Below are 26,919 nucleotides of genomic sequence, written 5' to 3'. Positions count from 1 at the left end.
ACAAGAGAAATGCTCTTCAGTTGCTGGAAGGTTTCTGAAAAGTAAAGGAAAGTCAGTCTTTATTATAAAAACTGAAATAATTTAGTTTTACCCCTATTTGAGATACAGTATAACTTAAACATTCAGTTCATACATTGAGAAAGCAGGGGCCAGATACTCCTTCTGCTTCTTTAATACTCTGCTGAAACCTCAATACTATTAAAAAATTTTCCTCAATTAACTCCAATGAGGACTACAAAACCAAGACTAACAAAACTACTCTCACAGAAATGTGCAGAGGATTATTTTTCACATGGAGTGCCTCCTCATTAACTAACTCTCATGCTACTTTAAAAAATCCTCCCATTTTCAACAAGGTGCTTCATATGGTAAATTTTATTTTAATGTCAAGTAAGCGTTCAATTCTGTTGGAAGAGAAATTTAGGTCTCAGTAGGAAAGTCGCAGTAAAATAATACTAAAGAAATAGGAAAAATATTTTTCTTTCAATTGATAGTCACTTTATTTGCATTTAAAAGGCAAATTATGACATGTAAAACTCATGCATCTAATGTATTTATCTAGTTCATTTTACAATCACTTTCAAATGTTAGAAAATGAAAAGAACCTTAAATAAGTGGGAAAGAAATGGAGGAAGGGATGAAATCTTTTTTGAGGGAAGGAAAAGACAAGGCCTCTTCCAGTGTTTAATAATGTAGCAAACATCCCATCGTTAAAATCATAAATTCTGAGTAATTTACACTGAACACACTAAAAATACAGATTTGAGTCAGCTTGATCAAAATAACCCTCAGATATAGCATTTGTTTCTTCCTTTTATGGGCAGATTCACAACCTTTGGAGCACATGCTTTATTACAGCCAAACTCTTTGAAGCATGAACAAAACAATGAGTTTATTTAAAATAAGGCCTCAGTCCAATGAAGCATGTGACTTGTGTCAGGAAGGACAAACTACCACCTCAAAGAACTGTACCCCCAGTTAAGTCAATAATCCTGAACTATCACGAGGCTCCTGTCTTTTCCCACTCAAAATTCACTGACATTGCATCACCTTGGCACAATGAAAACTAAAGGAGGTAGGGGAAGAAGAAAATAATTTAAAGGACGTGCTGAATTCATATTCAATTTGGCACAGATAAGGCTATTACTAAAGAAGGAATGCCTAACATCCAAAGTTCCTGTTCACTACTTGAAGCTTGCAGAAGTAGTAGTTGTATAATAAAGTACTGGCTTTGAAAAGAAAGGAAGCCTGGGGCTGAGGTCTGGAATCAATTCTTAGCTTGACAGGGACTTTTCAGGAACCTGGACAAGCAGTTGCACTGCCTGCATGTCACATTCCCACCCAGAGGACACTTTTTTTTTCCTGTCAGATTTTCTCTCTTCCACCTCAACTGTAAGTGCTTGGGGTCAGGCCCAAACTTCCCTAACAGCAATGAACACAATGAGACCTTCATCTTGCTGGGGATTGCTAGGGAATACAAGCAGTAAAAAAAAAAAATTATATCAGCATTTCAGTGCAGGATGTGGGGCTGCTTCAGAGAACTGCAGCTACATGGCACCACTGAGAGTTGTTCTGAAAACTGAGACTGGGACAATGTGGAATGGAAATAGAAATTACTAGGCTAGCAAAATAGTAAATTTATTTTCACTTTCTGAGGTTCAAACCCGAAACTTGGCAGCCCATAAAAAGAGTTGCCAGGCAAATTTATGCTGAGGACCAAAGTGCAAGCAAATCCTGTCCTTTTCGGAATCATCTGCATTACAGAGTGAGCACTGAATACTCTGTCTGCATACGCCCACTAGCTCTAACACATTCTGGATGTGCCAGACTTGTTGCACATGCACTGTTCAATTCCTTCTCTGTGCAAGCAGGAAATCCAACCTATTCCAGGCATGATGGGCTTACACTCATGCAGCACACCTACACAAGAGCTGATGTTTCCCATCAGAACCAGAGTCACTGAGCTTGTACTGCACAGCACTGTGCACTGAACACATCTGACATTTTTGCATGTCTAAAGCTTGTCAAAATTTCTGGAAGAAGGCTGCAGTCTGTACAGAAACCCTGGGATTTTGCGAAATATTGTTGTGCCTATCTGATACCAATCAAAAAACTGCAAAACTATGAGAGACAGCCTAGTCCTGTAAACTGAAAATGCACTTCCTACCAAAAAATATTTCTCAGCTGAGATCTTGGAACAGTATTCTGCTTTTTGGAGAGCTGCCAAGCATATATTGCATGCAAAACCAATATCCAAAACCGGGAGAGTTCCACAGCTGCTAAGATGCTGAAAAGCACTTGATCATTAAGCCTGTCACACCCAGCCCAAAAATCAACTACTCTAACCTCTTCCACTAGTGTCCAAAATGGACAACATGGCCTCTGAAAAAAAGAAAACAGTCAGATGAAAAATCATAGTATCTTCTAGTATGATAGGCAGTCAGCATTTAAGAAAACTGCTTAAACAAAAAATCTGACTTTAGGATTGTAATAATTGAATTGAGGATCTGAACAAGAATTAGTTATACAGCTAATCTTGGAAAAGTAAAATTAGATGTGCATTTAGTTATTCTAGAAAGGCTAAATGTTAGAAAAGCAATTTTAGCTTGCTCAGGATATTAAATATAGGATTTGATCACAGGTACCAGGGGACAAAACTTGCTGTATTTCTCTAGTATTTTCTACTATTACATCCCCCGTAGTTTAAAACATATGCTCATCTCACTCAACAAGAACAGATCTGAAAATATGAATGTGTGCTACTAAGCTTCAGTTTTATAAATATGAGACAAAGTACGCAGGATTGCAGCTAGTGAAGTCATAGGAGCAGATGATCTATGGTGTGAATGTGCCACAAGGTTTTCTTTGCCAATATGTGCATTAAAATCTTGGACTTGAATTACATTATAGAATTACTAAATCTTGGGACAGAGCTATAAAACTTGTCTTTACTGTCTTATTGAGCATCATCATTAGGTGAACAGTCAACAACTAAACAAAAGGACTGATCTACATTCAAGTCAGGTAATGCTTCCTTAGTGATTTTAATCAATTTCCCAAACAGATTTTACCCATATAGGAGAAGTAGCTTCTTTATATAATTTTTCTCTAACTAAAATAGAGCCTCTTCTATTTTATGACCAGCTCAAGAAGGGTTCAATAGTAAGCCTAGGTAGTAGGTAGTCTAGGTAGTCTAATGTGGACAAACACACAGCCATGCTCTTACTTCATTTAGAAAGTTGAAGCAAATTGCTTGTTTTTATGGCACATGTTGCATTCCTTTGAGGATAATACAGGGCAAATTTCTTCACTATTTTCCTGGGCTTTTAAAAAATTTTTAATTTGAATCCCTCAGAGATATAAGATATACTACCTGACACAAAAGTGTGATATTCCTATTCTTGTGCCTTACAGAAGAAGAATCAAGTGAGTTAAAAATATCATCTTGGTTCATCCACTTCTCAACACACCTGCTGTTCTCCATTTCAGTCACAAACTCTTCCAGGTCAAAACTGAAATCATTACTAGAGAAACCAGGATGATGAAGACATTGAGCTGCCAGTTTCTAATGCAGCCGTACCAAGTTACTGTCAATCAGTGACTGTAATTAAAAAAAAGCACACAACGCTAAAGAAATATTAAGAACAATTATCTTGTGTCCAATTGGAATGTTAGACCTCTAGACAGAAGGGTTCATTCCTTCCAGCCTGCCAACATTTTAGTAAATGACACTGGCCCTTTAACAGATGGGATACATGCTTCTTAGCTTGCCAGGATCCTAATAAAAGACACTGGCTTCTTTAAAATGAAGGACACATACCTCTCAAATTGCCAGTATCCAAATTGGGAGTCAGCAGTTTAATATAAAGGCACTCATCAATCTGGCAAAAATCAAGGACACAGCACAGAAATTTTAAAACAAATGGTACAAAGTTTCTCCTGACATACTTAACTTAGATTAACTAAATACTTAAGCACTGGCTAAGCATATCCAGTAGCAGTGCTGTAGTAACTAGATACCTTGCTAGCTTTTAAAATAGTAAAAATTAGCAGCAGACTTCAAGGGTTTGGACTGACTTTCTTCCCCAATCAAATCCATTAGCTACCACTTATAGGGCTGACCATGCACTGCATGACTCAAATGAAAGCAGGGTGTCTTCTCCCTGGGCACTAAGCAGTACCACAAAGGCTGACCCGTGTGGAAACACTGCACAAAAGGAACCATGTCTGCTTCCCTTCTCTCCCCCAGGAGGAGGACATTTCAGTAAAGGAGAGAGACCTCTGACAAGTTTTCTGCTTGCACTGACAAAATGTATTACTACAACTTGTAAAGTTTTACAACATCTGCAGATACTTCTTGAGAGCCAGAAACTATGGGCTCTTCAACTTTTCTGATAACAACCATCAGAGGGAAACAAAGACCTTTTTCAGCATATGAAGTACTTCTGGATGAGTTGGGGAAAGAGGAGTTTTCTGAACCTTGTTGACACTGACAAACTGTTTCTGGTTTCTGAAGAGTAGACATGGGGAAAAGCAGAAAAAATCTCTTAATAATAATGTAAAGTCTCTTAATCTGGAAAGATAAAGAATTCACTAAGACCGGGCATAGAAATGTCTATTTTATGAACAGGACAGACTCCCAGGTCTTACCTCAGAAATACAACTACTCCTAGCAGGCACTCACCCAGCTTCTTGCCTTGCCCCTCTTGCTCAACCTACTGCTGGCAGACTCCGGCCTCTGCAGACTGATTTGAACCATCTGAACCTGCTTTCTTCCAGGTGTTTGCTCGGCATATTCAACATTTGTTGCATATTTATTTCTGCAACATGTGGCTTATTAACAAACACTGTGCAGAAAAGAACATACCAAAGTACAAAAACTACTATCTGATGGCATAGCCAGCTGAAGCCAAAGACATCTGAAGTGCTAGAAAACAATGGCAGAAACTGTCAGGAGAGAAGGGAGGAGGTTCTTGCTGTAGAGAAGCTGAGAAGAAAATTACTAAGTCAGCTGGCCTTGGGAATGGGCAGAGGTGAAACAGGTTTTGAAGGAACTGATTTTCACCAACTAAAGCAGAAACTGGGATTTGAATGCAACAGTGAAGTTCACAGAAACTGCAAAACAACAAGCTCCTGACACATGGCAGCTCTGACTCAGCCAGGACCAGCCTAATGCTCTGGCTTGCCTGGATCTGACTGCAGTGGGCATTGTCTGGGACAGGCTGGCTGGCTGTTCCTTCAGGAAACCCTTTGCTCTGAAGTTTCTCACTAGATGAACAAAGATGCTCCTGCCATTTACTCACCTTTCACGCTCATCTTTCATTTTCTCCAGCTCCTCCTCCTTAAGCACGCCTTGCTTTGGAGCCCCCTTCTGATCTGCCTTGCCACTTTTATCTTCTTTCTTCTTTCCAAATCTGTTAAAGATATCAAAGAAGGAGTCATGAGGAAATAATTACAGAAGAAAAAACAGTACTTATCTATCATAAACCACAGAAATTTTAGGCAATCAAAACACTGAGTTTTTATCTTAGTGACTCATAAATTTCCCATATTGCAAGATATAGTATCAGTATTACCTGGGCCATAGGCAAGAAGAAGGACTGGTTACAAATTGATTTGGACCCTGTACTTTTGAAAGCTATTGCTTGAAACTTAGTTGAAAAGCCCTGTCGTACCTGAAGTACAGGGCATTGCAGAGCTGAAATATTAACATGGCACATTTTGAAGTGGCTGAAGGCTCCTCCTGCCACATGACAGCCCTCTGAAAGTCATCTGCAGTGGTTGTGGTGCCAGGACCCAGACTGGGCCACCATTTTGCTCTTACCAGCAACTATTGTCTCTCATTCATAACGCCCTAATTGTAGGATTTGTTCTTTGTTTAAATGAGGATGCAATCAGAAAGAATAAAATCTTGCTTTGTTCTAAGAGCACAAATCTAGACAGTTCATAAGAGCTCTTTTTTAAACTTCTGGGGTTTTCTTTCTGCCTAGTAATATACCATCATGTAATATTTATGCTGTGAAAGTCCTCCAGAGGCCCCAATGGGTTTGGGGCTTGCACTGCTGTTTTATACACTGTACAAGTATGCATAACAAGTCTGCTTTACCCAGCCTATAAAAGGTGGCTGAACTGGGGAGCTACATTTAATTTCTGGTGGAGTTAGACAGAATACTGGGGTCAAATATGCTCATGAATTATGGACCAAATAAAAAGTTTAAAAACCTCCCCTCCTCGGCACAAATTTAAAATTCTCAGTTCCACAAGTAAATGATCAATCTGTATCTTCCACTGCAAATTAATGTGTCCTTATATGCATGACAACAATGTAAAGAAAAGCAATTACTTCTTGATTAAATATACAATATTTATAAATATCACAAACTAATTACTCTGACTCCAAATCTCAAACTCTTCTGTGAAAGTCTGCAGCATTGCCCCCGTGATCTTTCTTATACCCTTTTTATTTTTCATGTCAGCCCAAACTGCCTGAAGTGGAACAGCTGAACTACTGTGACTATACTTAAGCTGTAAATCATTGACTTTATGTTTCTGCACAGACAAAAACAGAAATTTTACAAATAGGCTCGTAAGATAATGATCCAATTTTTTTGTGAATTTAATTAATTATTCTCAGCTTATAGTCAAGTGAAGTGACTGGGAACTCTGCAGCAAGTTTTCCAGACAATAAGAACTTGGTTAGAAAGGGAATGATGGATGTGAGAGACAGACACATAGCATGTGGTACTAATAAAAAGGGCAAATACTACAGGTAGTAACATGAGATGCTTTATAGTGCCTCTGTCATGGACTGTGCTGGGGAGCAGAGAGCCTCCATGGTTTTCTCTTTTTTCCTATGTGTTGCTGTAGAGATAGATGGTGTCTTGCATTCTTTGAGGGATCCTTTGCTCAAAACACACCTTGTCTACAAACAATCTTCAGTTCTTTTTTCATGGTCCCTACTCATTTCAGCACTTCCAGAAATACAGAATACACTTTCCATGCTTTTCCTGAGTGTAGAGCAGCACACTGATTTCACTACTTCTTTCTGAGCTCCAGCAGTTCCAAGAGACTGGAGTCACACACCCCATCAGAAGGTGCTGGTGGCAGGGAAGGCAGCAGTCAGGAAACATGAGAGAAACAGAGGTTGTACATAGAGTGAGGAGAAACAAAATAAGGTGGGTGCACAGGTATAAAATTACCCAGGTGAAAAAGAAAAGCCAAATGAAACTCTGCATATATTACTCTCTACAGAGATGCTGGGCAGCCAAACAAGAAATCACCTGGGTATGAGTACCAGCAGGCTGCTCCTGAAACACCCCTGCTTTCTGACACTTGCTCATGCTGGGAAGGTCTCATGGCAGTTTTCTCAGGAGGCCATATTACACTTGCATCTTGGTCATAATCCAGCTCTGGTACTTTGTTTATATTCAGGCTGCCTGCTTTTCTCTCACAGTTTCTATTATAGGTTTGTGGAGTTCCATATTCGACTGTAGCATGAAAACATTATTCTTGGGCATTTTGTATTGCTGCAGAGAGTTGAAGTTGGATATGTTGCATACTCAAGAGAAATGTAAAAAAAACAAGTCCTTAACACGCGTCCCTTTCACGTCTAGATATTATTTTCTTGCTTACTGGAGAAAATACATTTTAAATAAAATAAAGTGACAACATTTGATTGCAATAACTGCCAACGTGACAAACCTTACAAAAACAGTGTTGTTTGCTGGTAGAGTTGCTCCTGCCATAAATTTGGCAAGTTTCAGTGTAATTATAAACTGGGAATAATGAGTTGGTCTTGATGAAAACAACTTTTGTTGTGTTGCACTGAAGGCAGTGTGGCCAGCAGGCTGAGGGAGGTGATTTTGCCCTTACACTCCACTCTCATGGGACCCCATCCTGAGTGCTGCATCCAGCTCTGGGGGCCTCCAACATACAAAAGGATGTGGAGCTGTTTGAATGAGTCCAGAGGAAGCCACAAAGATGGTCAGAGAGCTGAAGCACCTCTCCTATCAAGAAAGGCTGAGAGAGCTGGGGTTGTTCAGCCTGGAGAAGAGAAACTTCAATATGGAGAGACCTTATTGTACCTTCCAGTACCTAAAGGGGGCTACAGAAGAGATGGACAGGGACTTTTCCCAAGGGCAAGGAGTGATAGGACACAGGGGAACGGCTTTAAAGTGAAAAGGGGTAGGTTTAAATGAGATATTAGGAAGAAATTGCTCACTGAGCAGGGTGAGGCACTGGAACAGGTTGCCCAGGGAAACTGTGGAGTTGCTGGAGGTGTTCAAGGCCAGGTTGGATGGGGCTTTGAGTAACCTGGGGCAGTGGAAAGTGCCTCTGCCCATGGCAGGGTAGAACTGGTGATCTTTAAGGTCGCTTCCACCCAAACCATTATATGATTCTATGACTATTTCTTTGCAATTTTTTGCTTCAGACAGATTTGTGTGGGCTTACAATTTTGACTTGTTGCACTAAGTATGCAGGATACAGCTTAAGGCTAGGGAAATATTCAGATGTAGCTTTTTTTTTGGCCTGTTCTGCACATTGCTAAACACCCATTCTCTTATTATTACTATTTTTCATTCTGTTCTCTTATTATTATGTTTTTCAGCTCAACACAAATCTTGCACAAATATTAAAAAATAAAAGCAGCACAAAATTTAACAGCATTAAGAAAAGAAATATACACAGGTAGCATTAAACCACAAAGAACCCAGTATTATCTCTGCCTGAATTTATACACCCCGTCCTAAAAGTTATAGTCTGCTCACTGAAGTGTTCTAATTGCCATAGGCTTCTGATGATAAAATTAACTTCCAGCCATTGCAATTTTGCATGGGTTTGTGAGGTTTAATAGTCTCTGCTGCTTATTGGAACAACAAAAAATAGAGGTAGTAACAGTACTTGCTGCATGATCAAATTCAGTTTGATCATATTATCAGTATGAGGGCCTCCACTGATTTCAACAAGAACAGGATAAAATCTATTGTCAAATTATACTATGGAATGAATCAAGTCCATATTAAAATTCTATGGAAACAGAATGGCTTTAGGATTTGAAAATGCCAATTCTCCAGGCAATGAATAATTGGACTGTGGCAAAATCTGCCTTCCATATTAATACTATTGTCAGCAGAATAAAAACATTACTGAAAAATTGTATGGTACACAGATTTTTAAAATGTCTGTTTTGCTATACTGTGCACAGTCAAATTTGCTTCAACTTATATCTGATGGATTCATTACTCTGAAAACCTTTTATAACAAATGGAGAAATATAACTAGAAGACCTAAAAACAAATGGATCAGTTCTATCTTCTCATTCTATAGTCATCTATAATCAATTTATGTCAAATGAAGCCACTGGTCATTGCAATGACAGTAAGGAAATAAATCCATGCCTTCCCAGGTTGAGTGAATGCCCCAGTTCTTTGATTATTCACTGTAAATGCCTGGGAAGCACAGTTAAAGATGTTACAGCCCTGTTTACCTTTGTATACTTTTCAGTTGGGAAAGTTAATATTCCAACTACTCAGAGCACAGCTCTCCTGTAAATAAAAGCATAAAGGGTTTTTCTTTATGTGAACAGATCTTTGAGTGCTTTGTGCTTTTGGGAAAAGCCCATATGCAGCTGCTGAAAATATGCTGTGCAAGAGTGAAGCATTATCCTATTTCTATTAATTTCAAGGGGTGCCCTGCAAACAACTGAAATCGTTCCCCTCAGAAACATTAAGGAAATAAAGTCTCTGAATACCAAATGTATGTTGTCTTGCAGTATGTATTGCCATTCTATTTGCTATAGCATTGAAGCATATATATGCTTCTTTCCAAGGATTCTAAGGGATAAAAATGAAAACAAACCTACTACAGACCTGCTCTGTTATTACTTGGGATAAATGTCTTGCATGCAAGACCTAAAGCTGTGGTCATGGCAACACTTCGTTTCTGTGTGGAGCTGTGGGCTTCCAGATCTCAAATGTGTTGATATTTGCTTCAAGGATTAAAAAGCAGGCAGGTCTATGGTCCCAGACTTCTAAGCAGCAGAAACATCTGGTGGGTGGAACCTTGAAGCTGCTTGCTGACTAAATTCAGCAATTTGGATTTCTTAGCTAATTCAGTTGCCCAAGATCAGGAGGTTCCACCACAGCTAACAAGGTACAAAATGGAAGTACAAATATCTGTGGGAAAATAATTCAGGAGAGCCTATGACACAGTCAAGCAAGGCACAAATCCTAACACTGTCAGAAAATCTTGACATTTCCAGAAATGATTTGTAAAAAACCAGAGCGATTTGTAAAGTACATATAACAAAAGCTCTGACTCTAAGTCATTTCACAGCAAAATGGGGAAAAATGCTGAGATTATTAAAGCAGGTCCCTTATGAAACGCTAGAAATAACTCTTAAAATTAAATTTAAATGTGAGTAAGAATGAATAAGTGAGAAAGAAAGATAAAGATACTAATAAGGTATGATTTTCAGGTCCACACAGGGACTATAAAAAGCTTATTAACTGCCACTACTGTGGTGTGTTTAAAGTTATTTTATCACTCAGCTTTTACGGTAGAAGAAATACTCTAGAAGCAGCGCGGTGCTTTGATTAATTGCTTTCATACATACACTTTTACAGAGTATTAAACATTGCTGTAAAGATCCTTAGTGAATCAGACTTGATGGTGATTACAGGCCAGGCTCATTTTACATTTATGTTAATAGCAGCATTAATGAAATACATCTTTCACATTTTTAGTGGCTCTCTAAATACCTAAAAGGTTTGTTACTAAATGTTTACTTACTGGGCAGAAGTGTGCCATTGAGTATTACACCACTGGGATCAAGAGCTTTGCAACAGCTAAAAAAACTACAGAAAGGAAAGAACCTGTTTTGGGAAAACATGGCAAAAGGGCAGCTGGGTGCTGGGGGGCTGTGGACAGGAGGGGTTAAGCATCTCCTTGCCTGGTCCTCTGCCAGCCCCTTGCTCCCAGAGAGTGGATCCCATTCCCTCTGTGGAGGATTTAGCCCCAGCAACATGGAGATGCCCCTTCCAGTCTACAACACACATTACAGCAAAACCTCCTCACGACAAAGCCTTGCCTAGGAGCAGGTTTTGACCCAATCTCCCTGCTTTGGCAGGGTGAAAGGAAGGTGCCAACAAGATGATGAACACAGGAGAGGATTATTTCAGCCCCTGATGCTCCCTGCTCCTGGATGGGGAGTGCCCCAATTCTGGGACAGTGCTCTGTACAACACCAATACTGTTGGGTAAATCGGAAAAGGAACTGTAAAAAAAGAGGAAAAAAAGGACTTTTAGTTCGATTTGGTGAGGTTTGCTTGCAGGAAAGACTTGCAGCTGGGCTGCTGCCTCCCTGTTCTCCCACTACTAGGGCTCACTCCCAGGGCAGCAACAAGAGGAGGGCAGCAAAACCAGAAGCTTTCCATGGCAAACAACAGGGCAGCTTAGGCAACCAAAACCAGCTCCCCTTCAAAGGGAAAAAAATGACCTAACCTCTGATTTATTACATCAGTGGAAGCATGGAACAAATTGTCCAAGTGTGCTATTCTACAATTATTATTTGTGTTTCACAAATGCAGCTGAACTTCATGAATGTGAGTATCCTCATATTTAGCTAGCTTCAGATTATTTTCAGAGATATCCACATTATGCTAATACTGTGATCAGAGTTAAAATTATTATGATCAGCAGGAAGAGAGAAGAAATGCAGAAGTTGCAAAGATTAAAAAATCTACCTTATTATGCTCCTGTACATCAAAATTACCCAAACAAGTGCCATTTTTGTATTTTTTAATTTATTTTTTATTTACTGTATCAGACTGCTGGAGCTAGACTAAAATGACTGAACTTCCAGAACCAGTCTAATGGGAGTAAAACTTATCTTTTAAGAAGTCTGATTAAACACAACCTCCCCCCACCCGTTTATTTCTTTGATGCCCAAATTAGCATCTTTTCTGCAGCATGCTGAATTAATTAGTACAGTGACAAAGAATTAGTCCAGATAAGATCAAAGCTGAAACCATATTTATCTGGAATTTGAAATTAAGAGCAGAGAGTATTAACCCTCTGCACTTCAAGGAGCTTTCCACATGGCACACTTACTAAGACTTCTGTGAGTTCATTCAAAATAAATCAACAGTGCAATTTTTTCCCCCACTGAAGTTTTGCTAAAAGGAAAATAAATTTGCCATCAATTCTGCTACAATGCAAAACTGCCTTTAATGTAGACCCTGTACATGCTACTCATTATGTAACTTGTAGGCATCAGTAGAACAAAGCAAACAAAGCTGAGAAAAGATACTTAATCACATTTGTATTAATGCATGGATCATCACATTGTTCACAGACTTAAGGGCTACTGAAAGAATTCCCAGCACGGAATCTGAGAAGCTGCCTGCTGTAACACCTCACAGGTAAATAATCTATAATCTTCAGTGGAGAGGGTCACACACAGAAATGAAATGTCAAACAGAAGCCCAAAATTACACACTGAAATTTAAAGTTTATTCTTAGAGTATCAACCATGACACTCTAAGAGTAAACAGCAATAAAGGAAAATCTTCATTTCTGGTATCACTGCCTTGAATATTATCTGTGTTTCAGTACCAGGTAAGACTGGATGCTGTTTCCCATGTGACATGCAGGAGGCTGATCTTTTGCCTAGAAATTGCAGAATGGAGGCAATTTAAACAGTGCCCCCAAAATCTTCTCACCCATCTTTCCAAAGCCTTTGAGCCCCCCATAACCTTATATTTTAAATATAGAACTTCCTCTTAAAAAGATAGAGGTGAGTTACTGTAACTCATTCTGATAATTAGGTACTAGGAAATTCTTACCAGCAGAGCACTCCTGCTCATCTGTACCATATGCAAAATCTTACTTGTGCAGTATAAAAAATGACCAAAGACAAAACCCAAGGGAGTGTGATGGCACCCTAAGACTTGGGCCACCCGAGCTCAAGTGTAAACCCACAAAGTCCATCTACTGAACCAATGGAATAGAATAACTCTCATCAACTACTGTGTAAACTTAGACAACAGAAGGCAGCTGAGAAGAGTCATCCTTTATACTTCAAGGAGCTTATTTTTAGAAAACATGCTGAGGTAGTCTGAGTCCTAGAGGTAGCATTTATGAAAGGGTGTCACTACTTCTATTTTCTGACCAGGAAAATCATAATGTTCAATGGCAGCTATGCACCTATTGCCATGAAATGATGTTTTAATCATCCAGTGACCACATTGCTAGTCTTTTTGGTCACGAGGACAAAAATTCTGCATCCTACGTTACATACATCACAAAAGAAAAATCTGCAGTTAAAAAGGACAGCTGTGATTTACAGTTGATCAGAAAGAGGGGGAAAAAAAATTAACAGTCTGTCCAATGCAACAAGCACTGCCCGTTTGTCCAACAGACTGCGGAATTACCCTGTACCAAAGTAAGAAATTATTCCCATATATTCTTATTTGTCACTGCTTCCATAGAGCAGCAGTTATTTCCCCCTCCTGGTTTGCCTTTACAAGCATGTAATTTCTTCTGAAGTGAATACTAATTCTGTTCCAAACCGTGCAGAGAAACATTGCTGCACCTTCCCTGTAAGGGCTCTCTAAATGGCAGCCTGCCAACCCCAGGGGAACACGATAATCCCATCCATGTTTTGGGCTTGGGAACTCCACATTCAAAACAAAAGGAAAGAACCAGCCCTTAACTTTGCTTTCCTAATCTCCATTTCATAGTCTCAGGAAAGGGAAAGGGGAAAGAAGCAGACGGTTAGGCTCGTTATTAATTTTTCTGGATATTTGTTATTCTTTTTCATGCAGCAAAATATAAATGCAGTTTCTGACTGAGCTATTCCCCTAAGGTGCAGTCATTAAGGCAAAGTAGGAGACGCAGAATGGCTGTGCAGTCTGCTGAAGTTGCCAGCAGCCCCTCCAGAACCACTTGCTGACTTTGTGGTTTTCAAAACCCTGCAGTCAAGTGAGAGCCAGCACACCTCTATCCCAGCAACACCTGCAGGCTTCTGCAGGTAGCTGAGAGCCACTTAAAGGTGGGACAGGAAAAGACCAACTGAAGGGAGCTGAAAGGTAGTTCTTTGGGTGCCAAACTTGACAAAAACAGGCCACTGAATTTTTTTCTTTTGTTTCAGGTTTTCTTCTGTGCTGGGTGTCTCTTTTGCTTATTACCAGCCACATGACCCCTGACTTCACTAAAGTATCAGCTACATGTGTATGTATATATATATATTATGCATGTTTGTCAGAGAAGGACTTTTCATTTTTCTCATGTCATAACTCTCACAGTATTCACTGCTTTTCTTAGCATTTTAGCTGCTCATGCACTTCATGAGAATCTCCAGTTGCACTACAAAACTTTTTGCTCAGCCCTCTTGGCTATGGAAAAACAACATAGAACTGTGACATTATCAGAACTGCAGATACAAAACTCATGAGGCAAATTAAATACGCGACATTTGCAAAGCAAAACTGAAAAACCTGCTACATTTGCACTCAGAGCCATGATATTTTGAGGTGTCAGACTTGCTAATCATCTCACCACTGCAGGGCTCACCTTCTCACAGGCCTTCCTCCCCTTACATGTCACAGTGGGGATTTGTTGAGGCTTATCTGACTTTCATGAAGCAAACCTGCACATTGCAGGTTCCAAAAAGATCTCCAAGGAAAAACATCCTTGGAAATAGCAGGAACACAGAGGACTCCCCTCCCTGTTTCAATCGAGACAACATGCCAGTCTTCATGAAAGCTCCATTCTGTGGAATCTAGTGACTTTAATGAGTAGTTAAGTAGTTGAGCATATATAATCATATCCATTCCAATATGAAGAAATCGAGTCACAAAGGGTAAAAATTATGTGCTCAGTTTAAAAGGTCCTGTTCTATTTCTCTTCTGATCAGCTCAGAGCTATGACTCCATTACCACTGCATATCCACCTGCCTCACTTTCTAGCCCGTTTGCTATGATGCTTTTCCCCCTCAACTACTTCCCCATCTCCTTTAAGTTCTCTTCTCATCCATTTCCTTCTTCTCCCCAACACACTTGCTCTCCTCCTCTTTGCTCCCCACTCCTTTCATATGCTCTACTGCTGCACTGCTACAGAAACAGCTCCTTCTGGGGATTTCTGCTGGAGACTGCCCAAAGGGAATGTGCCTTGGGCACCAGCACTCTTGCTTCCAAGACACCGAGCAGCAATCTGCAGTGAGGACATGCAGAGACCTCTCCAGTGGCTGAGAGATCTCTCCAGAGAGATCTCTGCCCCTCTTTCTCAGCAAGATGCATTAGCCTTATTTGAGCTCAGGCTCAGAGTACTTGATAAACTCTGAACCAAGAGAATTCACAGTAAAGAGATGCTTTTGAAGGGAGATATAAGAGGGAGAGAATGGCTCTTGAATAGGCAAGGGAGGTTGTAAAGGCAAAAAAAACCCTACTTGCTTTTAGGTTTCATAATGGACTTCCAAAGATAAAGCAACACAAATTCCTCCTCTGTGCCTTTACTATACCTGGCATTTTTACAAAGCAGTAACATTCAAAACAATGCCAAAGTAAGAGAGGAATTATGTATATGCTGTATTTTGAAAGATGTGTTTTGGCATAACAAATAATAGATGTTTTTGCATTTTTAAACTGTCAAAATCAGTTCTTCTGATAAATAATACCTTCCCTCCCTGGCCTTGGCTATTGTACATTACTAATTAGACATAGTAGTTTGTGGTTAATATCCTTCCCCACAGATTTATTATTAGCTTGTATATTCTTTTCAGTAGAATTGTGCTAATGATGAGGTCTGCTGGAGGCCAACTGCATGAAGCCACTGGGAGGAGAAATCTGTTTGCCTGTCAAAACAGTGGCTATCAATTAGAACTGTAAATGTGATTCCTTTAAGTGTCTTGGATGGTAGCAGAGACTTCCAGTGATGGATTAGGGGGCTGAATCACTTTCATATTGCACTAAAGGAAGCTTTCAAGCAAACAGCTAGCTGCATGAAACAAATTCACCTTTTTTTTTTTTTGAGCAAGTCTAGAAGAACTAGTCTGACCTGCCAAAATTCCCCTCTGCTATTTTCCCAGAAATTCCCAGAAATACAGCACTTAATGTGGCATACTGACGAAACTGATACTAGATTATTCTGTGGTTTTCTTAGGAAAAGTTGGCTTAGTATAGCTACAGCAACAGAAGAAAGAGCCAATGAAGCTGCTGAAAGACACGATCCATAACAAAGAAGCAGCGAGACAATGCAATTCCACCGTTCAGTGACTGGGGATGCAAGTCCTGGCACACAGACAGCAATTTCCCCTCTGACACAAGCACCCAGCTCTCATTAGCATCACTAAGAGTTGTGTGGACATACTGATGGGAATATGTTCCCCTGCATTTTGCAGGAAATTAACACCACTTGGGGACTGAAGGAGGCACTGAAGGAGTCATTCTCAGACATACCCTCTGCCAGTTAATTAAGCAAAAACCTCTGCCACAACTCTCAAGAGGAAGCTCTTCCCTATTCTCGGTACAGCAAACCTGACACAAAGCGAAATGTCAGGAGCAGGACCTAGGAAATGGGGATGTTCAGGGAAAGTGAACTTCAGCCTGCATTTGCCAAGCTCTTCTGCCACCAGGTTTTGGTGAATTTTGAAAATAGTTATTAGGAATCAAATTGATTAGTTATGGCTGAATTTAAGCTTTAAGAAAATGTCTTCAGCTCTCATACATTGTGGCTTTTGGTTACTGGTTATTTTCAACAAGAGTAATCCTACATAGCACATATAAAAACCAGGCAGCCAGACTGCTAACCCTCCAGGACTCCACTGCTATTTTCATGCCAAGAGAGAGTGACTAACCAATACAGGAGAAAGCAAAGGACTCAAAAATACTCACAAAATGTGGCTCTGGCAGCTGAAGGACAATGGTTCAGGATGGGGAAGGTTTCATCCAGTCATTAAACAAGAGATTGTCCCATCAGGCTGATTAGCTAAACTGAACCTACTAAAATCCTTTCCTTGATACCACTTTATAAATAAATAAAAAAAAAAAAATAGAACTAAGTGACTAAAAGTTTAGTCAATTATATGAACTACACAGCTCTGTCATATCTGTTTGCAATAGTATTGGTCATGAACTGTGAGCCAAAAAACTTCTTTGGAAGATTTCAATGAAAACCTGGCAATCACTCCTGTTTCTTGACTCTTAGTAGAAGTAATTCTGGTGAAATCAGATAAAGAAATACATTTTTCTGGCAAAGTCAGAAAATTGCTAGAACACTGTTTAAAACAACGAAGCACCTTACTTTGCTGGCTACTAAAATCATGTACCTTGAAATTGCATGAACGCCATCAACAGCCCAGATTCCCAAAACTTTTTCCTTCTTGCCTATTTCTTGTCTTTCACATTGACTCCCAAACACAAATGTTCATGAAGTATTTTAAAAATGGTTATTTGTTATTGCTGTTTATATTGCCAGACAGGTAATTTTTGTGTGACAGTGCAGGGAAAAAAATCTCTGCTTTCTCGTTCAGATACAGGAAGGCTTTGTTCACCAAACAAAGGCTTTGACTTCTGTTCTCACAGCTCCACGTCCTAAGGTTATATTCACTCATTCAACTATCTCCAATACCAAACCACTGGTGCTAATTCTACCATGAGTCCTAAATGAGAACAGAGACCTTAAAAATTCTGCATGTTACCATCTTAGCTCCAAGAAATTACTCTAAAAAACATCTTCATTATGAGGGGGGGTTAAAAAAAAGTTAAATTCAAAGCCCATAGTGGCATAGAAGGCTGAACAACATAGATGAAATCTGTCTATCTCCCTCTCTCTCTAAAACTTCTGCCACAGGAGCTGCCAGTATCACTGCATGAATGAAAACTCAATGGTGTTGATAAAAAACTATTCCAGTCTGTGTAGTCATTCAGTGAACCTGAGTCTCTTTTGTTTCCAAACTGGGCTTGATACAATCACAGTTTCTCCTGAATGTATCAGACATTAGCTGTTGTCCATCACACAATTCACAGGGAAAAATTCTGGCTTACAAGTTACCCATGAATTACTGAACACAATCAGTATTCAGTACCATGAACATTCTGCTTATTCATCATGAACTGCAACTGATCACATGCACTGTTTCTATTTCTTAACTTGATAAATCGTTGTTTAAAAACTACCTTCACAAACACAGGGGAGGAGAAGCCACTCTGCACTTCCTGAAAAACATGTTTTGGCAACAGGCCCAAAAATTTACTGCATTAAAAACCCCCACAACCATATGAACACAAATTGCACCACACAAGCGATCACAATTGATGAATTACATTTAGCTGAAAGTATTTAATCTGTAAAACAAACTAGAGACCTGACTGTGAAACAACTTAAGAATCTGCATTTCCATTTCTTTGCTGTATGCTTGGTCTCCTATGATAGGAAACAGTGAAAAGAGTGCCTAATTTATCAACTATATATACCACTCATCATTTGATCTCTCTATACCACTATTTATTTTGATTTATTAGTTACAACATTTTAAACAATTTTTTGTCACGATAATTGAGTTGCCTTTGTAGTCTTATTGTTGTGTATCTAGACAACTGCATTAAAGATGTAGAGAATTTCAGACAAAGTTGCATTATTGATTTAGAGTGCCATGATGATGTTATTTTGTTGTGTTCTTGTAACTAAAAAGCCCAGTTGTCTGGCTTCAGTTTTTCTTCCCATGTGGGGAAAATTAAATCCTTTTGCCCCTCTCCCAGCAGTCATACATCTTCCTGCCACCTCCTGTCTCACTTGTACCACTGTCTCGTTCCCAGCCGCTGCTGGAAAGATAAGTATCACTACAAATACAGTCCAGTGATTCCTAGGTGGGGGGGGGAAAGCAACAGGATACAGGAATATAAAGCAGAAATCATGGTCAAATCTAAGATCCTGAATTTTCAATAACTGGAAAAAAAATAGCTGTACATGCGGAAAAAACCATTCCCCTCAAGTCCACTCACAATAGCTGGAATTAACAACTAGATCTTTTGTACTGTTAGACATACTTCCTCTAGCAATTAGCTGGCATATTCTCTAAATAAGCAGAGTTCTAAAAGCCAGCTAATGTCCTAGTGCTTCAATTGGAAATCTTTAACAAAAATCACTAGTATTTAACAGATTGGTTGAAAACTGTTTTCAAATAGGGTACTTTCTTGTTTCACAGAGGACAGTGAGAATTTCATCTTTAGGTACCTACTGTGGCTAGTGGTGTTTGAAACAAATGAAAAAGGAAAAGTAAAGAAATGAAAGTGCCCAAAGGTTCTTATCTTGCTCAAGACATATCCAGAAGGTGAAATGGAGAGCCTAAAAAGCAAAAAGCTGTGCACTAAATATCTTGACCTGTGAGTTGATTTGATATTTGTCACCAGCATTTTCTAAAAATGTATTTAGTTGACAGCACATTCCAATTTGACTTACTAGCACAACTAGTCAAAGCCAAATATGAACAGGGACATGAACAACACCCCACCTGGGCATTCCTTCTTTTTCTAGTAGCTGCTTCCTGAATTCAAGCGTGGCCTAGGAGACAAGCTCAAGACACGCTTTCCATGTCATTGTGATTCCAATCACAGACTATCCTATGGAATGTTCATTTTTCTGAAGCAAGGCCAAAAGAGAAAGGTCTATTTCATTCCAGTCCATCTTTTTAATTCCCCCAGTAGATGCAGAGTTTACCATTTCACAGAACAGCAGCACAGAACAAAACTCAAAAACTGACAGTTGAAATTTGTTCATGTGGCTGGATCCTCACAGCTCTGCCTTTTCTCCTGCTTCTACCTGTTGCCCTCATCTAGAACAAATTAAATGCAAAAACTGTGTGATCTTTTCATTCTGTTAACAAACCTAAGTTTAATCCATGTAAATTAAGTTATTTCACGAATTTCCACAACTCTTTAAAGCTCACAAAAGCCTGCAAAGCTAGAAAAACTGATGTTTTCAATTGGTTTTTGCCAGTGGTGTGAAACACATCCCTTCCACCCCTTCTTAATCTTGTTTACATAGCATGATTTTCAAGGGCCCAAAGTGTGGCCTCCCCAAAGCTGCAGAACCTGTCAATTCTATCCTCATACTATTCCATGTGTTTTTGCACCAAAGCAGGAATGATTTTCTTCCCTGCAGTGTCTTACAAAAGTGATTAAGGACAGGTTAGTCCTTCTGAGGTGAAATGCATAGGACCCTATGCAAACAGATTCTTTTTGTATTTGAGAAGAAGCCTCATCAGCAAACGAGCAAAAAGCCCAAAACTCAAGAACTGACAGATGAAACTTCTTTATCTGGCTGGATCGTCACAGTTCTGCCTTTCCTATGGTTTCTGCCTGTTACTCTCATCTAGAACAAATTAATTAAAAAAAAAAAAACAAAACAGTTTTGTTGTGCACAAGGTCAGTCAGCAAGGAGAATCACCAGGGATCACCAGGAAAATGGGATATCCCACAGGGTTCAGGCAGCGACAAAGCCTAGAACTCCAGTCGGAATGCTGCAGCAAGGACTGCCAAGGAAGCAGTAGGATGCAAAGAGTCTGTCCCACAATTTTTCTTCTGGGCAAAGGCTGGAGGCCTTGAGGTAATGCTAAGGTTGAGGCAACAACCTATATTAGCTACCCTGAGATTAACAATTTTCATCTATGCTGCCTGCATTCTGATCCACCATTATCCACACCTCTCACCTCACCTCAGTATTGACAGAAGTCAGTCAGTATTGGAACAAGTGAAACTGAAATCAGAACACACAGAATTGTTTTGATCTGACATTTAACTGTAGAGCAGAACTTGTTTTGTTCAATGAGAAAATCAGGCATACCAAAGTTGGAAAAAAAGTGAATATAGAAAATTTATTCAGAACATTTTTTGATCCAATCTAGTTTTACTTCAAGAGCTCCTCTGAACTTCTCATCTGAACTCTCAAAAAAAATCCCCACTCATTCAAGACCATATCTTGTACCACACTGAAAAAAGATGTTGCAAGGCTGCTATCCAATTTTCTTTTTCAACACTCTTCTCCTAGGCAGAATGTGTTCATAGCAAAAATGTCATCTCTCCACTTATATTCAATGCCAGAAACGTACCTATACAAATTGAGAAGACCATAATGCTCTGTTTGATAATGCCTGTAGAACAGGCAGACTTGATTATATTCCCTAATCTAGCCTAGCTACTATTTTTTCCTGTTAGCAACTCATTGATGGTGTAGATTGCTCAAGAGCTGCAGAGAATCAGCTGCAGTTGGATAGAGGGGCTCAGCACCAGCCACTGCCAGGGACGTCTCTCCCAAGGCTGTCCTGTGAACACATTCCTCCCAGCTACCTCAGATATCACTGTGCTTTCTCACTGCTACAGTTGCAAAAAAAACCCCATCCAAATCTTTCCCATCCCTATAGTCCCAGTATCTTCTCCTTTACACCTTGGATCTGCAATCAGTAACTCCTATGAGTTCTAATTATCACTATCCTCTTATTGAAGCTTGCATTAAGTACTTGACCTTCCCTTCAAAGGATTCAAACCAACACCTGCGCGACACATCTCAAGCCATTGAGCACAGCTCCAACCATGGCTCAGCACTGCAGAAATCAGGGCTGGCACAGCAGCCCATGCTGATGTGCAGGAGAGGAGAGCAGGGCTGCAGCCAAGCTCACGGTGGGCTGTGGCAGGTCATGGGCACCACTGGCTCCAACCAACACCAGGGCACACACAGGCACCTTCCACACCCAGCTCTGCACACACAGCCAGCTGCAAACCTTCTCATCTCCCTTCTGAATTAAAAACAAACCAACTAGCCCAAAGCAGGCTCTGGGGAGAATACATCTAGAAAGTTGTCATTCCCAAGTGTCAGAAAGAAGCGAAACATCTATTTTTCAAAACATCATTATTATCTCTTAGGTAGCCAGTCCTGCCTAGTATCAGGTACACAGGGAAGGACGGTAGACTGGCTTAGAAATCTAAGGAGTCACTTTTAATTAAGAGACAATCAGTGATCACTGAAATGATGATCTCTCCTGATCCTCATGAATGCCAGGGTCAGGAGGTATGGGAAGTGAGCCATGGGGCTCCTCATGGCTGGGAACTATCTGCTGGCTGGAGGTGCAGTAGGAAGCATCTCCATGACCTGGGCAACAGGGTCCTTGTGCAGACATGATGTAAATGTGTGCCCACTTAGCTATACATGTATTTAAATATGCACATAATCATATCCATATGTAAACACACCACATTTTGCAGCACATACTTATTTAAATATGTACCTACTTAAATAATAGAAATCTAAGTGGGAGTCTAACTTCCCTCTTTCTCTCATCACTGTGCGCTAGCCCAATTCCTGACGAAATAAATAAGAATTTATAAGCAGTCTTCACTGAACATTAGGCCTCAGAAGTCCCCTGTTGTTCTCTCCTGTATAAATACTATGAAAATTCTTTAACAGCTTAATATTTCCTGTGGCCACATATTACAGTGATCAGTTCAGACAAGGGAATATCAGGACACAGAGGCCTCATGAGCAGAGAGGCCTGGGAGCTTCAGGCTAGTGAGAGAGGAGAGATTTCTGCCTGTGATCCTTTCAGCACATACTTTTTCATCAGATAAATATAAATAAGTAGTACAGCAGTTGTTTAGTGAGCAGCTTAGGGACATATTGTTCCCAGTGTCCTAATTTTCCTGACACAATTGGTAAATTTAGACATCTAATTAACAGTCTGTGCCATTTATCAGGCTACTTGTTGCTGATTTTTTTAAGGCCGTCAATTAAGCTTTCCATACCTTTGACATATTCTTCATTTCCAGACTGAGTCCTAGGCCTCTCAGAATGATTATGAATGCTTTTAGCATACCTCTATTCTGTTTATGTGGGCTTTACACAGTCCCAGGGAGATGAATCAGGGTCATCTCTACAGCTAGTTTCAAAGTAATACTGTGACACCTGCATGTGTGGGATGGAGCAGCCCAAGAAGGAGAAAAAAGGAAAGAAGTACAGTTCATCTCTAAAAAGTCAGCTGGGGTACAAGTTCATTCAGTAAGAGCCATTATAAAACATCTGCATATTTGTTGACATTTTCATAATTATATTTGCAACTCTCACATTTTAGGCCTTGCTGTTCTAAGTGTAAAAATGCACATTTTTACCTTTGCTTATTTGCCCTCTTTTGTCTCAGTAGCTCTTGCCTCTAGCACGTAAGATTTTCCATAGTGCAATATTTAATCCAAGTGGTGACATTATTGGAACAGGAGGAGAAAAGGAAAGTAAGAGAATTCAAACAAAAAGGAATATCTATATCCCTGCCACATGCATACACAGAAGTACCTTGGAATGCTATGACAAATACATGTTTTGTTGGCAAAGTAGAGTCTTTGACCAGATCAATGCTGCAGACCTGCCTTAACATGAATCCTTTTTACAAGCAGTGTGGTTATTGTCATTTCTTTACCAAAGAGTAACTAATATTCATGTAGCACAGAAAGCATATCTCTCACTTGCTCTCCCCACACAGGTAAAGTAAAATGGGTCTTTAATTTTATGCTTAGCTAAGAAAATACAGCTAAATGTGCACAGGTATCAAGCCTCGATAATGATATTCCAGTCTGAGAAAGGAAGATACAGTATGAAAAAAAAAGGCCTGAGAGAAAATGAAGCTCTCTTCACCCCAGATATTTTGCTCCTGGACCATCCTGATAATTGTCAGAAAACCACTACCAGAAGCAGACACAGGAAGAAAAAAACTCTGCAGAAGAAGTATCTATTTGTACCTGCTCAAATGAGATGTGTTGCTTTACTCTGTCAGTAGTAACAATCCAATTAAGACCGCAAGGTAAATTACCTTCTGGATCCTATGTTGACCACATGAACCCTGTTCACGGAAATGCAGGACACTAAAATTCAAAAATGACTGCACTGAATGTTTGGTAGGAAAAGACAGTCCACACCATTATGCAATGCCAAAGAAAGCTCTGCTGCACCTTCCTTTTTTGCACATGCATTAAATGTTCCATTTTTAGGGTAGAGTTGCTGTTTGCTCTGGCAGGTTCCATGAAGCCCCCCACAGACCCCTGCAGAACTGGACGAAAAAAAAACCCCAACAAAGATTTGTAAGAGATTTAACACCTTGTAGTGAAAAAGCCCATCTGACACCAATCTAACATCAAATAAAAAAGGCCTCCAACTGTGCCTCTCAGCAGATCACCTGACCTCCTGTAAGGAAGTCTGACCTTACAGCCTGCAGCTCTGGGGCAGACCAGCACTTCTGCTCCCCAGCATCCCAGACCCTTGGAAGGAGCCTTCCAGAGCAGCCCCTGAGTAGTCTGCTGGGATGGTGCTGCCCAAGGAGATGGGAGGAAACCCAATCAGCCTGTCTCCCCCTACTCACCTGCTAGCAGCATTGCTGCTACTCTGTGGCAGCTGCACCCTGCTGGAAGATGCCAGGGCTTCCAGTGTCCTTAACTCTACAACTGACCACTTCTGAGCACTCCAGCCTCTCTAGAAAACAGTCCAAGTGTCAAGGCTGGGTACTCAGGGCAACCAAACTGAGTTTTCAAAAACATCACTAATACTTTTCACTGCCTTCCTCATCCCTCCTTGAAATAACTCTGGCTGGTTCAAATTTCTGTATTGTGCCTGGAAATTAGGGCTCTTGAGCATAATTCCGTAATAATAAACTGGACAGCATATGAGTTTTAAGGCTTTCTCTTCAATTCTTTTGGTAGCTCCTTCATGCTATGGATAGATTTCTAAAGGAAAAACTAACCCAAGTTTGCTGGAATTGTGTCACACACATGCTGGGAATACAGTCTGGCTGATACAAAGAAATCTGTAGCATTCCCTATCAAGATACTCGCACTGGAGATCATCACAGAACTCCAGAAATTCAGGTCACAGGGAATTTATTTTTCAGAAGGGGATCAAACATTAGGACTACAATAGAAAAAGCATCTTACAAATTTAAGCACAAGGTTGTGATCAGTGGCTAGTGAAAATCTACACAATGTCTGTGAAGAAAGTAACTATTCCTGGTTGCCAAGGTGAAAGGTAGCACCTTTGACTGAAGAGTAACAACTAACTTGGGTTAGCAGAAATCTTGATTGAAAACTGTTCTGTTTTACTCACTCTATGTGGTTGATTATGCCTAGGGAGACTTCCTTCATTATATAAAGCGTGTAGGAGATAAATGGAACAAAAATCTCTAGGATAGTTAGGTCAGACAACATACACCACAGTGACACATTTTCCTCTATGAAGTCAGAAATTTCCAGTCCTCAGATGTGACAGATGTGTCAAGTTTACTTTTCAAGGAGAAGAAAAAGGTGCTGTTATAGTTCTGGCTAACCTTTGTAAAACCCCTAATTCACAGACAAGTGTGGAATCTTGTTTGGGAAAAGCTGATCTCCCGCTTCATGCCTTGAAGCTACCACATGCCTTAAGTACCCTGACAAGATTTTGAATCAGACAATAAGGATGAAACAGAGGAAGAGAGTCTGTTGGGGCACCAAGAGGGAAGGGGGGACAGAATGACAACAGCAGATGGTAACATTTGTTACATCTCACTTTTACAGTCCAAATAATTCTAAAACCCAAAGCAACTAAGCTGCTCCAATGTAATTAAGCACTTCACTAATGTGAAAAACCTTTCTTTACGACACACATCAGAGTACAGATGAAAGTTGCCTCTGAATGGCCACTCCAAGAAAACTCACCCTAATCAAAGACATTTGCCAGCCTTATCAAATACAGATGCACAAAGTTAGGGGTTGGAGAACATCTCTTAGCAACAAAAATTGGCAGCAAGTCTTGGGTAGATTCAAGTACCTTAAAACAGAATTTAACTCTTCATCATACGGAATTCTAAATAGAATTGGAGGTTCTTCGAAGTCCAAACACACAGAATAAGGCTGAACACATGTCTGTCTTCAGTGTACTTTTAACTCAGACTCAAGCATTTAATCCAGACTAGCCCTCTCGAGTACATGAGGAATGAGTATGAAGTACTGAAGTTAGGGGTGTGGAGGGGGAAATGCAAAAGCTGCAGAGGATCCAGATGTGTTCTCCCCGCAAAGAAGTGCCCAGCTTCCCCAGCTGGCTGTTATGACCTCAAGAACATCAGTTTTGTAGAGAAACTACTCTTTTCTTTGGGAAAGAAAACAAATTCAATTTTCTAAAACACATCACAGGCAAGACTTCATTCTATGTTATCTGTGAAGAATTAAGTACAGATACCCAGAGCACAAAATATAATTCAAAGTAATGGGCTCTGTGATAAATTAAGACATTCCTTTCATAGATTATAGTGCATTCCTGTCACATTAAGGCATTTTGAGCTAAAAAGCCAACCTAGAGATTGATTGGACTATTTTTTCAATAACTGAAGGAATTATATGCCAACATTTATATTCCAAACAGTTCCCTTAAACCTCATTGAGGATATTTTTCTGAATGCTAAAATGAAATAAAATCAGATTTATGATTAAGCACGGCATTACAAAGTTAAACTTTGGAGCAATGCTACAAAGCATGAGGAACAGTGTGTGTAACTGACTCATACATTTGAAAAACAGTAAAAGTCCCACCACCATAAATGGTAATATTCAAACATTACCAAATATTCTCTGAATCCCTCTACCTCCCAGCAGTGTTTATTAATCGATAATCCATTTTACGTACCTATGCAGAAATTGAAATAAATAACTGATATTTATAAATTCACATATAGATATTTTCACTAAAATTATTACAACACTCCATCCAGACTAGCTAAATCTTAGATGCAACTAAAAAACCCACAATAAAAAACTTACTACATATCTGTTTGCTCTTCAGCCCAGTTCCTAATATCCACTAAGAAATTCAGCCTGACCTCTGCTGCCTAAGTTCCCCGAACGAATACTTGGAGAGGCAAATA

The 26,919-nt window shown here is 39.8% G+C and overlaps 1 protein-coding gene across 1 annotated transcript in view; it reads right to left on the bottom strand.

Moving 5' to 3' along the window:
* The window catches only part of PARD3B (par-3 family cell polarity regulator beta), a 372,170-nt gene that overhangs the window by 92,053 nt on the left and 253,198 nt on the right, over positions 1-26,919 (bottom strand). The window contains exon 22 of the mRNA XM_014306667.2: positions 5,304-5,414. Within this exon, the coding sequence (XP_014162142.1) occupies positions 5,304-5,414 (111 nt within the window). The remainder of the gene's footprint in view (positions 1-5,303; positions 5,415-26,919) is intronic.

This window comes from Geospiza fortis, unplaced genomic scaffold (assembly GCF_000277835.1).
Source record: "Geospiza fortis unplaced genomic scaffold, GeoFor_1.0 scaffold112, whole genome shotgun sequence".
Lineage (NCBI taxonomy): Eukaryota > Metazoa > Chordata > Aves > Passeriformes > Thraupidae > Geospiza > Geospiza fortis.
Note: the sequence above shows the minus strand (reverse complement) of the source record. Positions and strands in the feature narration are given on the sequence as shown.